The following is a 15354-nucleotide window of genomic DNA, read 5'->3' on the forward strand; positions in this document are numbered from 1 at the left end:
AATTCCCTAAAACCGCCAGCTACTAGAAGATATTGAAGATTTGCATCATTGATCTCATATGTCTTGAAGAAATTTTGATGTCGGGGAGGCTCTTTGGATTTTGTATGCGAATAAAGTTTCCTGGATAAAATATCAACAGAACGTGCTGGCCGACATCGGTGTAATTTACAGATATGATGGATGGAGTGCGATATCAACTAGTTTCTTTACTAATACCGCTTGGTTTTCTCATTTATTTCTTCTTTTCTATTGAAAATGGACCAAGAGATTTCGTTCTTATTTTTAAGATCTTCGAAGTTCACTCCCGTTCACGTTTAGGGAAAAGGGGATTACATTAGAAATATCATTTTTTTTTTGTGTATGAAGCTTCCAAATTTGTTGGAAATAAACAGGCATCAACTAAAAACAGTTTAATACACTCAAATGTTTATATTTTATAGACTAGTAATTTACGACCTATGTGACATCTATATAATTTTCACTTAGATTTATTTATAATTTATATTTCTTTGAAATAAAAATGTAATTAATATATTATTTTTAATTTTATGTTTATAATTCAGAAATTCTAAAATTCCTTTTAAAAATTCTGCAAAAATATAATACACCTTTAAAAATTTTATATAGCATATAATGTACATGACGTATTAAGCATATAGGGGATGGAAGAGGAACATTGACACCATACTCTTGGAGGGTAATGGATGGCAATGCTGTAGCCAATGAAGTTCTAACTGAGGCTCGGCTATTGCTGTTACCCTCCTGCCACGATCAGAGCTTTAATAGCTCAATAACACCTTATCCCTACACTGTCCTCTACAGATAACGGGGAAGATGAAAAGCATTATTGCTTCGCCCCTTTAAGCCAGTCCTTATAAGGACTATAATGATATAGGATATATAGGATAATGGATGGCAATGCTGTAGCTAATGAAGTTCTAACTGAGGCTCGGCTATTGCTGTTATCCTCCTGCCATGATCAGAGCTTTAAAAAAAATAATAATATAATAATGTGGGGAAGGATATCAGTATATATGAATCGACCGTGAGATGCGGTGATTAATACCCTTGGAAGGTAATGGATGGCAATGCTGCAGCCAACGAAGCTCTTACTGGGGTTCGGCTATTGCTGTTACCCTCCTGCCATGATCAGAGCCTTAATAGCTCAATAACACCTTATCCTTACACTGTCCTCTACAGATAACGGCGAAAATGATAAAGCATCTTGCTTCGCCCCATAGCCAGTCCTTATAAGGAAGCATAATGTATATAATTTTTTTTGCGTTGGTAGCATTTAACTTTTCGTTCTATTTGTATGCAGTGGTACTTCATCTGGTGGGCAAGTGGCCCTCTTTTCATCTGTAGAGAGACGTCTATTGTTTATACAGATCGCATCTCAATGAAATCCGAGATACCACTTTGTTAGAGACGTTTTTTTTCCCTTCGAGCTATGTGTGAAAATAATCTATCATTGTCAACATGCGTGTCGTGCTTAGAAAGTATTAAAGCATTTTCTGTTTGACTACGCGGTAAGCCGACTGTAGCTAAAATATTGCGCTTTGAATAAAGTTTCTCACTAGATGAACTTCACGCTTGTCAGTTAGTATCGATTAATGGGAAGCACTGTAAAAGCTGTAGCAACAGAACCATTGTTTGGTAAAGAGTAAGGCTTCGTTTGCATTAAAAAAATCGTCATTCTGTTTGATTTTAACGGGAGTTCGCTCTTTATGAAGAATGAAAATATTATGTACACTTGATTACCCATGGATATTTCAATAGAAACTGTCATAGAATTTCGCAATATATATATATATATATATATATATATATATATATATATATATATATATATATATATATATATATATATACATATATACATATATATATATATATATATATATAATGTATATAAAATAAAAAGACGAATGGTGTTAGAAACAAATCATGTTTTATACTTCTGTAAAAGCAGTTTTCGTATTATTATTATCATTATTTATTTATATTTATTATACAGATTGAAAGGAACAGTATGATTCAAAACTTAATATTTAATTAAGTTTAATTAAATATAGTTCTTATAAGGACTGGCTTAAAGGGGCGAAGCAAGAATGCTTTTCTTCTTCCCCGTTATCTGTAGAGGACAGTGTAGGGATAAGGTGTTATTGAGCTATTATTAAAGCTCTGATCATGGCTGGAGGGTAACAGTAATTGCCGCGCCTCAGTTAGAACTTCGTTGGGTACAGCATTGCCATTTGTAAAGGTAAAGCCGTCTCTAAAAATTCGGACGATCCCTAGGCCACTCAATCGTGGGCGAAAGACCGTCCATCTCAGCGTTGGCTCCACTCAATGATGGCCTTCCACCGAGCAGAACCGCTCATATTCCGAAGAAAAGCATTCACCGACAAAGCCCCTCAGCGGGCTGTGCCGGAGAACACTTTCTCCAGAGACTCAAATTGCTCCCTTAAGGCAAAAACCTTAAGAGAGCGAACTCAAACTCTCGAATCTCTGCGCCCCAGGGGGTAACAGCAACAGCCGAACCTCAGTTAAGCTTCATCGGATACAGCATTGCCATCCATTACCCTCCGAGGGTATTAATCACCGCTCAATTAAAAATTATATATAAATATAAATTAATATGTATAAACAGTGGAGTCGACAGAGACCAAACAGCACAAGCAGGAGTCATGATTTGGATTCATAACTCCCTTTCAAAACAGTTAAAACATTATAAATTATGGAATGAAAGAATAATAGAAGCTAGAATAAAAATAGATAGAGGCTATTTAACAATAATTGGTTTATGTGCCCTAGAAGAAGGAAGAGAACAGGATAATATTGATTTTTATAATCAGCTACAAAACATATATAATAAAATAAATAAGAATGATTACGTAATTTTAGCAGGAGACTTAAATGCAAGAATTGGAAACACGAAAATTAATAATAATATAGGAATACATGGAGAACACACTCTAAACAGAAATGGTAAAAAATTGATTGACTTTGTAATTTATAATAACCTAAAATTAATGAATTCCTTCTATAAACATAAAGACATACATAAATATAAACATAAAGACATACATAAATATACTTTGGCAGCAAGAGGATGGAAATCAATATTAGATTACTTCATATTAAATGAAAAGACATCAAAATTTTCACTAGATGTTAGAGTTCACAGAGGATATGAAATAAGCAGTGACCACTTCCTTGTTAAAATAAAATTAAGATTACCACCTAAATGGCTACAAGTAACAAGAACAGAAAGAAAAACATTTGAAACATTTGCTTATAAAACTAGACTATTGAATGACACAAATGTACAATGGCTATATGAACAAAGAATTAACCAATATCTAGATAAAATAAAACAAAATGAAGAAATAGAAATAGAATGGCTTAATATAAAAACGATACTAAATGCAGCAGCAAATGAAAGCTTAGGAAAGACCACAAAATTCAATAAAAGAAAAAAACTGAAGATCTGGGATGATACAATCAAAGAAATAATCAAAAAGAAAAAAGAAGCCTATCACAAATGGTTAAGCAGTAAAAGATTAGAAGATGAAATAGAATATAAAAGAATAAGAGCCATAGCTAAAAGAGAAGTCAGAAAAAGACATAGAGAATCATGGAATAAATTTGTTTCTAATTTAGAACATGATTTATATAAAATAAGACCCAATGTATATAAGATTTTGAAACACTTAAACGCAGATACCAAAGAAAACATAAAATTAAACACTGAATTGAAATTAGAAGAATTTCTAAATTATTACACAGAACTGTGGACAGACAAATATTTTAAAAAAGACAACTGGCAAACAATTAACGAAAATGAAAAGAAAATAACTGAAGAAGAATTAGAAATCAGCCTGAAAGAAACAAGAAACGGAAAATCACCTGGAGAAGATAAACTAGGTTCAGAACTATATAAATGCGCAGGAACAAGATTCAAAAAAAGACTCTTATTATTTTTAAATAAAATTTACTCAACTGGTATCCCCCCAATAGAATGGAAAAAAGCAATTGTGATTCCTATCTTTAAGAAAGGCAATAGAGATGACCCTAAAAACTATAGAGGTATCAGTATACTAAATTCCTGTTACAAAATATATAGCAGAATCTTAAATAACAAACTAATGAAATATTCCGAAAACTTTATTCTAGAGGTACAGAATGGATTTAGAAAAGGACGATTATGTATAGACCCAGACTTTTGCCTAAAATTAATAGTAGAGAAAAGAAGAGAATATAATTTGGAAACACATATTGCATTTATTGACTTTGAAAAAGCATTTGACAAAGTTAAAAGAAGCATTTTATTTAACATATTAAAAGAAAGACAAATACCAAATAATATCCTAAAAGCCATCACAAGTATATATGAAAATAATCAAATAGAAATAAGATTAAATCACTAGCTATCATATACAAGAGAGATAAACCAAGGGGTCCGACAGGGATGTCCCCTCTCAGCAACCCTTTTTAATATCTACTTAAATGAAATAATAATAAAATGGAGTAAAAATTTACCAAGGAATTAAACTTTCACCTACAGTTAACTTAAACACGCTTCTCTTTGCAGACGACCAAATTATAATTACAAATTCTGAAGATAACTTAGAGAAAGTTATTTTAAATCTAAATGAGATATCCAAAGATTGTGGTATGATAATATCAACGGAAAAATCAAAAACTATGGCCTTTAAGGGACAAGATCCAGCAAGAACAAAAAATAGTAATAGATAACAAGATCTTAGAACAGGTGAATTCATTTAACTACCTAGGATGTATGATCACATATGAAAATGAAAAAGATATAAACCTAAAAATTGCGAAATATTTAAAAATAACAGGAGTAATTAACTCTATATTTAAACCAAACCTAGTTCAAAAACGAGCCAGGCTAAAAGTATACAATACATTAGCCCTACCGGTCTTGATGTATGGAAGTAAAATTTGGACAATAAAACAAAAAGACAAACCAAGATTAACAACAGCAGAAATGAAGTTTATGAGAAAAACTGCAAAGTATACCCTATTTGATCACAAAAGAAACGAAGATATTATGAAAGAATTAAACCAAGAACCAGTAATAGAAAAAATTAAAAAAATATAAACATAAATGGATGGAACACGTTCAAAGAGTGAAAACAGAAAGATTGCCAAAACAAGCCTTAAAGTACAAGCCATTAGGGAAAAGAAAACCAGGACGTCCTCATAAACGATTCAACGATGACTTCTAAGGCCGGAACAGGACATGCTAGGCCTAAATCCTTGATTCGTATGATGATGATGAAATTATATTAAAAGACGAATGGTGTTAGAAACAAATCATGTTTTATACTTCTGTAAAAGCAGTTTCCGTATTATTATATTTATTATATAGATTGAAAGGAAGAGTATGATTCAAACTGTGTACCGCCCTTAATAGATAATCTGCTATGAATACACCCATTTCTGCTTTAAATCATTTCTCATAACGATTCTAGATGGCGCTACAAGTGTTTTGCTATAAAAAAGGATATCTCCAATTACTCATCAGTACTAGAAGATTCAGTTTTTCATGTGTTATAATAGGCATAAATTTAATTTCGAGCAATAGCATAGATTTAGGTGTTTTAATGTAAAGAAAATTGCTTTTTAAACGTATTATGGTTTTATAATTTCTGTTTTTATTCTTAGTCTCTTTTCAGACTTTTTGTGGGACTGTGCACCTCTACTACAAAGAGAAAATTTTAGGGGTGTGGTTTGGATTGCGACCTGTAGTCGTTTTTTTCCAACCGGAAACAGTAGAGGTAACGGAAATGCATCATTTAATTCACACCTATATGTTTATAAAGTAGATTCAATCCACATAATACGAACAGAAAATAGTAAAAAAAGAAATAAATATTTTTCTGGTAACAAAATAATTGTTCAATGTTTCTCCTTTTTTTAATTGAAGATTATTAATATTTAATGTTATATTTATTTCTTTAAGCTAGCTTTATGTAGTATTCGAGAAGACAGATGATATCTTATGATCTTTAACCTGCAGTAATGAGATATATTTTGCTTCATATAAAAATAGCATTTGAAATGTTTGCTACTGTCGCCATCTGTTGTCAAGTAATGTAATCAGAACAGAATATACAGATTTGTTTTGGAAGTGGAACAGAGATTATTATCCAACTGTGTTTTAAATAATATACTATATGAGTAGATTTTTCGGACTTCTACTGCTTCCTTAAATATTCGACCAAATACGCTAGAAGAACATTAGTGAATCTTTCTGTTACTCATTGCATTTTTTTTTCATTGAAATATGTAGTCGAGAATAGACAATTTAAAAGCTTAATCGAAACTTTATCATGACCGCAAGATTAATATAATAAATATTCACTTAGCGCATATAACCAACATATTAAATGACAGTTGCGATATACAATTGCTGCTTTTTTATCTTGCCGCTAATTCTTGAAGTTTAAATAAATGTTTTAATTTTTTTTTCATTCACAATTTTAGGTCTTGTTGAGTAGCAACACCATATTGGACAAGTCTTTCATGTACGATTTCTTGAAACCATGGTTTAAGGAAGGTTTAATTACAAGGTAAGAAATGGCTTTGTTTTATTTTTATTTATTTTCCCAATGGGCTTAGATATTTCATGGAAATGAAAATGGACTATTATCTTTACATTTATTTCCCCGTTTTATCCAATTATTTTCCCAGCAATCTTTGAGGTTCTTAGTTTTTATGTGAACCTTTGTTTCACCAGTGTCCCACGCATCAGTCACAACATAAATGAACGTAGCGGACATATAATGTCTATCGAGAGAAGTGTTCGAATCAGAGCTTTTATATTTTGTAGTGTTCCATAGGTGACATTTGCAATTAATGTTATTGGCAGGGAGCCAGAATTTTGAATTCGCATCTCAGAAACGGTATCCATGCTTAGAACACATTTTTGTGCAGCACAACAGACAGCAAAGAATGCTCGTGTCCGTATTCACACATGGAATGTTTTCTAGTCAAAACCCCAATCAATTACTTTATCATCATAATATAGTGCCAATTATAACTCAGATGAATTTTTCAAATATTCGTATTTTGACTGTATTTCGAAATAAATTGAGGATTTTCGTTAACTTAAATTATTCCTTCCCCGAATTCATAGCGCAGGGACGAAATGGAAGTTAAGAAGGAAACTGCTAACTCCTTCGTTTCATTTTCGAATACTTGACGATTTTCAGCCAGTCCTTGATGAACACTCTCGTGTCCTTATAGATCTCCTGAAAGAAAATGTGAGCAAGGGACCTTTGGATATCACTCATCCCATTACTCTATGTACGTTGGATATGTTATGTGGTAAGTAGTATGAGATTCGTAATAAAGAAGTCAGCTATTTCTTTTGATAATAGAACATCAATAGGCTAATAAGTCTTTATACTACGCACAATAATTAACACTCATTTTGCCATAGGTTAATTAGCCTTGATCACTACTCAGAATAATTAAGATTCATTGTGCCATACGCTAATTAATTAGCCTTAATACTACATAGAATAGCTAACATTCAATTAATGTTAATGTTAAGTAAAATTAATGTTAAGTACGTAGAGTACTTAACATTAATTTAGGTAAATTAGCCTTCATACAACGTAGAATATTTAACATTTATTTAGGCTAATTAGCCTTCATACTACGTAGAATATTTAACATTTATTTAGGTTAATTAGCCTTTATACAACGTACAATACTACTTAACAATCATTTAGGCTAATTTGCTCTGCATATAAGGAAAATACTTAACATTCATTTAGGTTAATTAGCCTTCATACTACGTAGAACACTTAACACACATTTAGGCTAATAAATTAGCGTTTGTGCTACATAGACTAGCATTCATTGTATAGGATAATTAAAATTCATGTCACATAGAAAAATTAAATATCATTTATTGTATCTTCGAATGTTATGTAAACGTACGTTTTGTGCATGCGTGGAACGCCACCTAGTGGTAAATATTTTTACTGCTTTTGTATGCAAAGGCATTTCCCTATATTAAATGACTACTTTTTTTATTCTCTGATTTCAGAAACATCTATGGGAAAATCTATAGGAGCTATGCAAAACGCTGATACGGAATATGTGAAGGCTTTGCATTTGTAAGTATATACAACTATTTGAATATAGATGTTTTAAACGAACGTGGTTTTATTGACAGAGCACAACCTGTTCTAACTTTAGATATTTCGAGATGCATACCAAAGGACTCTGTTTTACTACTAAATTCATCAAGCATCTAAATTAGTCACTTCAAAATATTTTTTATTCAAAGATTACGTGACAGAACACCATTAGAAAAAGCAGTAAAGTTTTCAGGTAGGAAGCACTCTAATATCATTATATGGTTGTTAGAACCAATCTACGCATGCGTCAGCGTAAACAGCATGATCAAAACAGAAGAAAAATTCTCCTACTGCGCGTGCAAATTTGTGATTGTTAAAAACGGAGATTGTGGTATGCAACTCTGCTGTTGTTTAGAATTAAATTCCTCATATATTAATATATAAGATAAACACTAACTATATATATAACAATAAATAAATGTTTATATGAAAATTTCCATTTTCTTCACAGTGTATCCGAAAATTTTTCGAAACGCGTTATGAAACCGTGGTTATGGTCTGACTTCATTTTCTACAAAACTCCAACGGGGAGACACTACATGAAATGTATGAAGATCATGAGAGAGTTTTCTATGAAGGTAAGACAATTTTCTCATGACTAATAATATTATAAGATTTTCTAATATCATTATTGTCTATTGACGTGCCCAAATGAAAAATTGTAATAGTAAAACAGCGCATTTGTCAAAGAAATGTAATTAGCAACCACCCCTAGTGATAGTACTCTTAGTTGCCGGCTTATCTGAGATAGTCCTGATTAATTTTGCAACCCATGTGATTAACGGTGCCCTTGCGCAGGATAATAGCAAGAACGTTCATCCATCAGGGTCAACAGAATACGTAATATAACTTAATCAGCAGTTTCGATCAATTGTATGCGGTGGTATTAGACGAATTTGGCACATTGTATCACGAGATGTTTATCGCTGTTTTGTCAAATTCCATTATTGTAATTAAAGGTTGACTTTGTCCATTCTCTGAATCCTTCATTGAGTGATGAAAGCAAATTTAAGTGTAAAAATGGAGGCCGGCTAACCAGCTCATTCATTATAGTTAGTTGTATATTATAAACATTATATTATAAATAAACCTGTCGAATAAGTGTATGAATATTCGAATCAAGTTTATAATCGCACACACACACACACAGTGATATTATGTCCAATTATGACCACTCTCATCTAGAGTAAGCACTTATAGTCTACTGCTGTCGTATGCTAGTGAATGCGCTGTGGAAGATTCCTTCTACCTCAGTAAGTGCTTTGTAGCTGTATATATGGTATCTGAAACCAGTGCCTTTAGAGTTGCAGTAATTGAAAAAAACAACAACAACATAAAACTATCATGCCGGTTATTTCGCAAAGAAAGTAAGTGGAGCTCTTTTAGTCTTAATTTTTGAAGATAGGCTGGCAGCCAGTTTCTATCCTTCATCGATAGAATGATGGCAGTACGAAACTACTTCCATCATCTCATCGTCCTAAAGTCTTATGAGATGCGATACGAGATCCATTGTGTGCCAAAGATGGATTAGTTAATCGATTGAATACAGGCCTGGAAACAAATCCTCTACTTGGATACTAGAAATGAGCATAAGGTACCTGAGGAAAATAAGGCCCACCTTATTTAAAATTTGAATAAGTTAGACAATTGTTTAGATTAATTGAAACAACAGTGTTCATATTAAAGTTTGTATTATCACTAATTAAAAAAACACAAATAAGAACAATTCTTGCAGTAATTTATATTTTAACCAAGTCTTTAAAAAACACCTTGTGTGGGCCTTATTAAACCATAGTAGTTTGATAAAGCCCTTGAACAAAATTAAATATTTTAAAAAGAATATAACAATTATTTTTAATTATTATTAATTTCAATCATAATTATTAGCCTAAGAACAGTCATAAGGGCATACAAATATGCCGCATTCTTCTTGGTGAGACCAACACACTCTTCATGGTACCATTTAAGACACCGTGTTCATTGCCTCATATCAGAAACCTTTTCTTCTCTGCATCCATGGCAATACCACCCCTCTTTTGACACTCTGTTTGTTCCCTTATTTATTTATATTTGGCTTTTCCTGTTTTTTAGTGACAGTCTTCTCTTTCTTTGAAAAGATCTTTGGTCACTCTCTCTGGCCCTTATAATTTAACGCTTTTCTTCGTGGTGTTGCCTTTACAACTGCATAATTTGCCGTTGGCATTAACTCCTGAAACGATGACTCCAAAGAGTTCTTTGTTTTTAGATTTGTCAATGGAATCTCATCATCGGAGTTTATCTGAATCACAAGATGGAGGATTAGGACATGTTCTTACAGCTCGAGAAGGATTCAAAAATCGAACTTTACTTTTAGAAATTTTTGAGTTTCTCTTTAAAAATAACTTCAACCAATCTTTTCCTGCGAGGCCACTTTCTTTATTGAAGTTATTCCTAATTTCATTTTGTTCGTAAAATATAAACGTTTGCCTGCATATAGCATTTGGAGTTAAAGGGACGCCAATTGAAGCAAACTTTACTATCCTTTCTACCAAGTTCTTCTCTTGTTCTTTCGTTAGCACAGTATTTCTTCCTAATCTTTTCGTCGTCTTCTTTGTCTTTAAATGGTTCCCCAATGTTCTTCTAGGTGCGCCATAGCGTTCTGATGCTGCACATTGTGATAGTTGTCCTCTTTGCATAGCTGCAAAGAGGACAACTTTCATAGCTGCTTCTAGTCTTTCATCAATCCAAAGACCGCGTTTCTTTTTAACTTCTGATATTTTCAGAGGCCTTTAGCAATAAAATAAGTAACTATTATGAGCAATCACCAAAAAATAAAATCATAAATTATAGCAGTTTAATAAGGCCCATCAACAAATTTACTGGGCCTTAATAACCGCCACGAACTAGATTAGTTAACATCGATTTTCACGTAAAATATGAATTGAAATCAATTAAAACATTTTTTATCAAACTGAATGTTGAAAGAACGATTTAAATATAAAAACAATGCGAAAAGAACAATATTTTAAATTAAAACTTACGAATTATTTCGGCGCAATATTATTAAATGGGAAGACACAACCACCTCCCACAAAGGTCTAGGTCAAACTGACACAATACAGTCGCTAGATAATATGCGTCGCCACTGATTTGCCATTGTATTGCGTCCTCTGTGCGTGCGTGCGTGTGTGTGTGTGTGTAAGAAACCAAACCGGCGCAACTTACCGTAAATGTGGTTTTTTTTTAAACGGACTTTATTAGACACTGGGCCATATTTGCCTCAGGTACCTTAGAAGTCTTTCTTAATGCAGCTTTGTATAGGTCTGTGTTGCACAGGGCAACAAAGACCTATACAAATAGGAATTAAAAGCTTCTTCGTTTGAAATGGGGTTAGACTAGCTGGTTACTGTTCATTTTTCAAGAGATTTGGCATATTAGAGTTAGCAGAAATATCTGAAGAAAAGGTAACGAGATAAGAGGGGAATGAATCAACGAAAATGGCCACTTGTCCGAACAGATTGGATATTTTGAGAATTTGGGGGGAATAACGTAAACATAACCCTGTTTTATAACAGAGGTTTTATTAGATTAGATGCCCCGGTATATACCGATGCTTATCCAAGCAAAAAAAAAAGTGTGCTTTTTTTCTTGGATAATAATTTGAAATAATTCTGTGCAAAATTACGAAATTAGATGCGATCGATAGGATGTGCATTGAAGTTATTAATTGCTACGAACAACTTCCCGAACCCCTGGCCGAAAGCATGAGTATTTTCTTTAATGAATCTCTTTATTTCCTAACCACGATCTATCCCATTACGTGACTAACCACCATTGGCTTTTCGTTTAATGCTTGAAACCTTCCGACAAGTAATCAGCCTCCCAAATAAAGTACTCGGTCTTCTTCTTTCAGGTAATCAAAGAACGTAAACAGGAGATGCTTAATCAAATTGGAAAAGACACGGAAGACGAAGAATTCTTTGCGAAAAGAAAAAGAAGGGCGTTTCTGGATCTGCTTCTTCATCGCCACATTAATTCCAATGATCTGTCGGAGGAAGATATCAGAGAAGAGGTGGACACGTTCATGTTCGCAGTAAGTGCACTTCCATGTTAATTTAGATGAAATAATTCATCTGAATTAGTTAATATAAAGGACTTTATAGAGAAATCATTACTGCATTTTATAAATAACGAATCATGAATACTTCTGCACAGAAGAAATACCAACTGCTCGCTAGAAACTAAGATTGTCTATCTGCCCAGCGAGAATTCACTTTTTTTTTTTCAAATAAATGCTATTCATTATAAGATAATTTCTATAACGTTAAAACTGTCATTGATTTGTATAAAATATTCTTAACGTGTGAATGTGCTTCTTCAATGAATAATTCTCTTTATCTTCGTAGTCATGGGAAAGAATGTATGTTGCTCTGCCCTTTGACCTTTTATCTTATCCATTGTTTTTCCTTCCGAAATCCAGCCCAGCAAGAAATGGCTACCTGTTTCCGAATAAGCGATTATTGCGCCATCTACAGATCATCGTTCATAGCTTCTTAAGTGGATAAGTTTAAAACAGGTGAAGACACGGAGCATCCTTACTTAATCGCCTGTCTTTATTTTATCAGTTTCGGAAGTCTCCATTCATCTAGATGTCACATACACCCTTGCTGTCTTCCAGATTCTCTTTCCATACTTTAGAAAATATTTGACCAATTAGATTGAAAAAAAAAGCTTTTGTTTTTCCAATCTAGTTGTCAAAAATCTAGTCGTTTCTAAACGCATTAAGCCAGTGTATTTATCTTTCTCTACTTCAATACGTATTGATATTAGTCTTATCAATTAACTTCGTTCCAGATTTCTTTCTAAATAAAACTCGATCTTCACTTAGCTGTCTTTTGTTTTTCTTCTTCTGTGTTGTATTATCGTGAGAATTATTTTTGGAAGTATGTAATAAGATATTAATTAGGCAGTAATGTTTGCATTAGCTTTCTTTCGTGTTGGAATTATTGTCCTTTATAGTCCTGTCCCCCTTTTTTTTGTAACTTTCTTCAATAAGTGTTCAAACAACTCAGATTTTATACGATCACCTGTTTTCTTTATCAGTCATGCATTTGCGCTTTGCATTGTTCAGCTAGTGAGGTGCTCTATTGAGCTTTTGTCTTAAAATATTAGATCCTTCATATCTGCTTGTGCCATCTCTTTTGTCGATTACGTTCGCATGTAAGTTCTGTCCATTCTACACTTCCTCCAAATTCTGTCTTTAGCACAGTTCTTTCTCTTCCGGATATGTCATCAATTTACCCTTTTGCTATTTCATCACGATACCTGCTTTCATCATATTTTCAATTTCCTGGCATTTTTTTCTAATCCACCTTTCCTTCTACATTCTGCACTTAAAAATAATCTTGTTCCTTAGTCTTAATAGTTCTCTTTAATTTTATCATCTCGTTTGATTTTTTCCCCTTTTATTCTGTTCATTCTATCAATGAGATCACCTCATGTTTTACTCCAAGTTCTTCTGGATTTCTTTTAACTAGCGAAGAATTTCTTCATTGTTTAGTATACTTTCCTTAATCCCTAACCATTTTTTTTCTTCTAAATCTTCGATTTTTTTGGTCTCATTGATTTGATCATAACTTTATGTTCATTTTTATAAGTTTATTATTTTTTAGTTTTATTAGACCATCAATTAGTTTATTCATATCATAAAGTTTTGTTTTTTGAGGTATTCGATATCATTTACGTACATTAAATCAGCGCTCTTTAAACGAAGCCTCCCTACACTATGCCGCATGCAATCTTCGATCTGATCCCTAGATTATAAATTTAAATTACAATTAGTTATTTGTAGTCATAATTAGATTTTTATTACAACATTATAAACTGTTTTCCTTTTCTGTGCTTATTGATTTATGATTTGCAAGAAATTGAGAATTGAACAATGAGACTTGACTTGGTCCATACAGTCCGCTGCATTAATTTCACCTTAAATTGTCAGGACTCATTACTATCCAGGTTTATGATTTGATCGGGATTCTTTCTGATTATTCTGTTAACAAAATTTCGATAGCACTGCAAATAGTACGGATAATGTGTCCTAATCCTCTCATCATTTTTAGGGCCACGACACTACAGCTATGGGGATTAGTTGGACGCTGTACAACATTGGCCTCTATCCACACATTCAGAAGAAGATACAAGAGGAAATAGATTCAATATTTGGAAACGATAAAGAAAGATCCATAACTATCGATGATCTTAGAGAGATGAAGTACTTGGAATGCTGTATTAAGGCAAGTATCGTTTGGCATCATACATTTTACAATGAAAGAGAGAGACAGAATGTTAGAGTTCTCCCATTTAATTATTCTGAAGTATTTTTCTCCACCTTTTTCGTGTTTGTGTAAACTAATGCAAAACTGTGGAGATCGTTTAGTTAATGTGATTATATAATATACATTTGATATGATAGATTAATTCTAATTTTCTTTCTTTCTGTACAGGAAAGTCAACGTTTGTTTCCCTCTCTGCCTGTCATAGGACGTTATCTGAATGAGGACATTACTGTTCGTGAGTAATTATGGGATCTCTATTTTAATTAATCTTTTCTTCGTTGACTCTACACACCAATTCGATTACATTCAATTCTTTCATCTTAATGATTGCTGCATCCCCATCCTTATCCTTTGGATAAGGATGGGGATGCAGGATGTTCTTTGGAACAATTCATTTCTGAATAAAATTCCATTGGAGTTAATAATTAAAAGTGAATTAAATTTTTGATGGAACTAAGTTTAAATGAGAAAGTTAGTTAACAATGTTGTTCATTTCATAGATGGCTACTCAATTCCTAAAGGAACCACGTGTCTGATTACACCTTTTATGCTTCACCGCGACCCGGATGTATTTCCAAATCCTGAAGTATTTGATCCCGATAGGTTTTTATTAGAAAACTGCACAGGAAGACATCCTTATGCCTATATTCCTTTCTCTGCTGGTCCAAGGAATTGTATTGGTAAGAACGTTAGTTTGTGGATTAAAGATTGTAATATTATGAACCATAGAGAGGTTCATAACGCTATGAATGTATGTTTACCCTTTAATGTTATGCATGCATAATATTGCCCACATTCTTTATACGTTTAACATATCATTAACTCGTTGTGTTAATGATATTTATCAAGAATAGAAT

At 32.8% G+C, this 15354-nt stretch overlaps 1 protein-coding gene across 4 annotated transcripts in view; it reads left to right on the top strand.

Annotated features, from left to right (window-relative positions):
• The window catches only part of LOC150099563 (cytochrome P450 4V2-like), a 56520-nt gene that overhangs the window by 40008 nt on the left and 1158 nt on the right, over window positions 1-15354 (top strand). For 3 of the 4 annotated variants that reach the window (XM_090403629.1, XM_090403627.1, XM_090403628.1), the window contains 9 exons: window positions 5695-5807; window positions 6517-6602; window positions 7169-7359; window positions 8090-8159; window positions 8635-8761; window positions 12076-12255; window positions 14282-14455; window positions 14666-14732; window positions 14998-15177. In XM_090403629.1, the coding sequence (XP_090259755.1) occupies window positions 6556-6602; window positions 7169-7359; window positions 8090-8159; window positions 8635-8761; window positions 12076-12255; window positions 14282-14455; window positions 14666-14732; window positions 14998-15177 (1036 nt within the window). In that variant the 5' untranslated portion in view covers window positions 5695-5807; window positions 6517-6555. The remainder of the gene's footprint in view (window positions 1-5694; window positions 5808-6516; window positions 6603-7168; window positions 7360-8089; window positions 8160-8634; window positions 8762-12075; window positions 12256-14281; window positions 14456-14665; window positions 14733-14997; window positions 15178-15354) is intronic. The other variant, XM_090403630.1, reaches the window with a different exon arrangement.

The sequence above is a fragment of the Typopeltis vanoorti genome, chromosome 14 (genome assembly GCF_054136105.1).
Source record: "Typopeltis vanoorti isolate ZY-2024b chromosome 14, IOZ_Tvanoo_1.0, whole genome shotgun sequence".
Taxonomy (NCBI): Eukaryota; Metazoa; Arthropoda; class Arachnida; order Uropygi; family Thelyphonidae; genus Typopeltis; species Typopeltis vanoorti.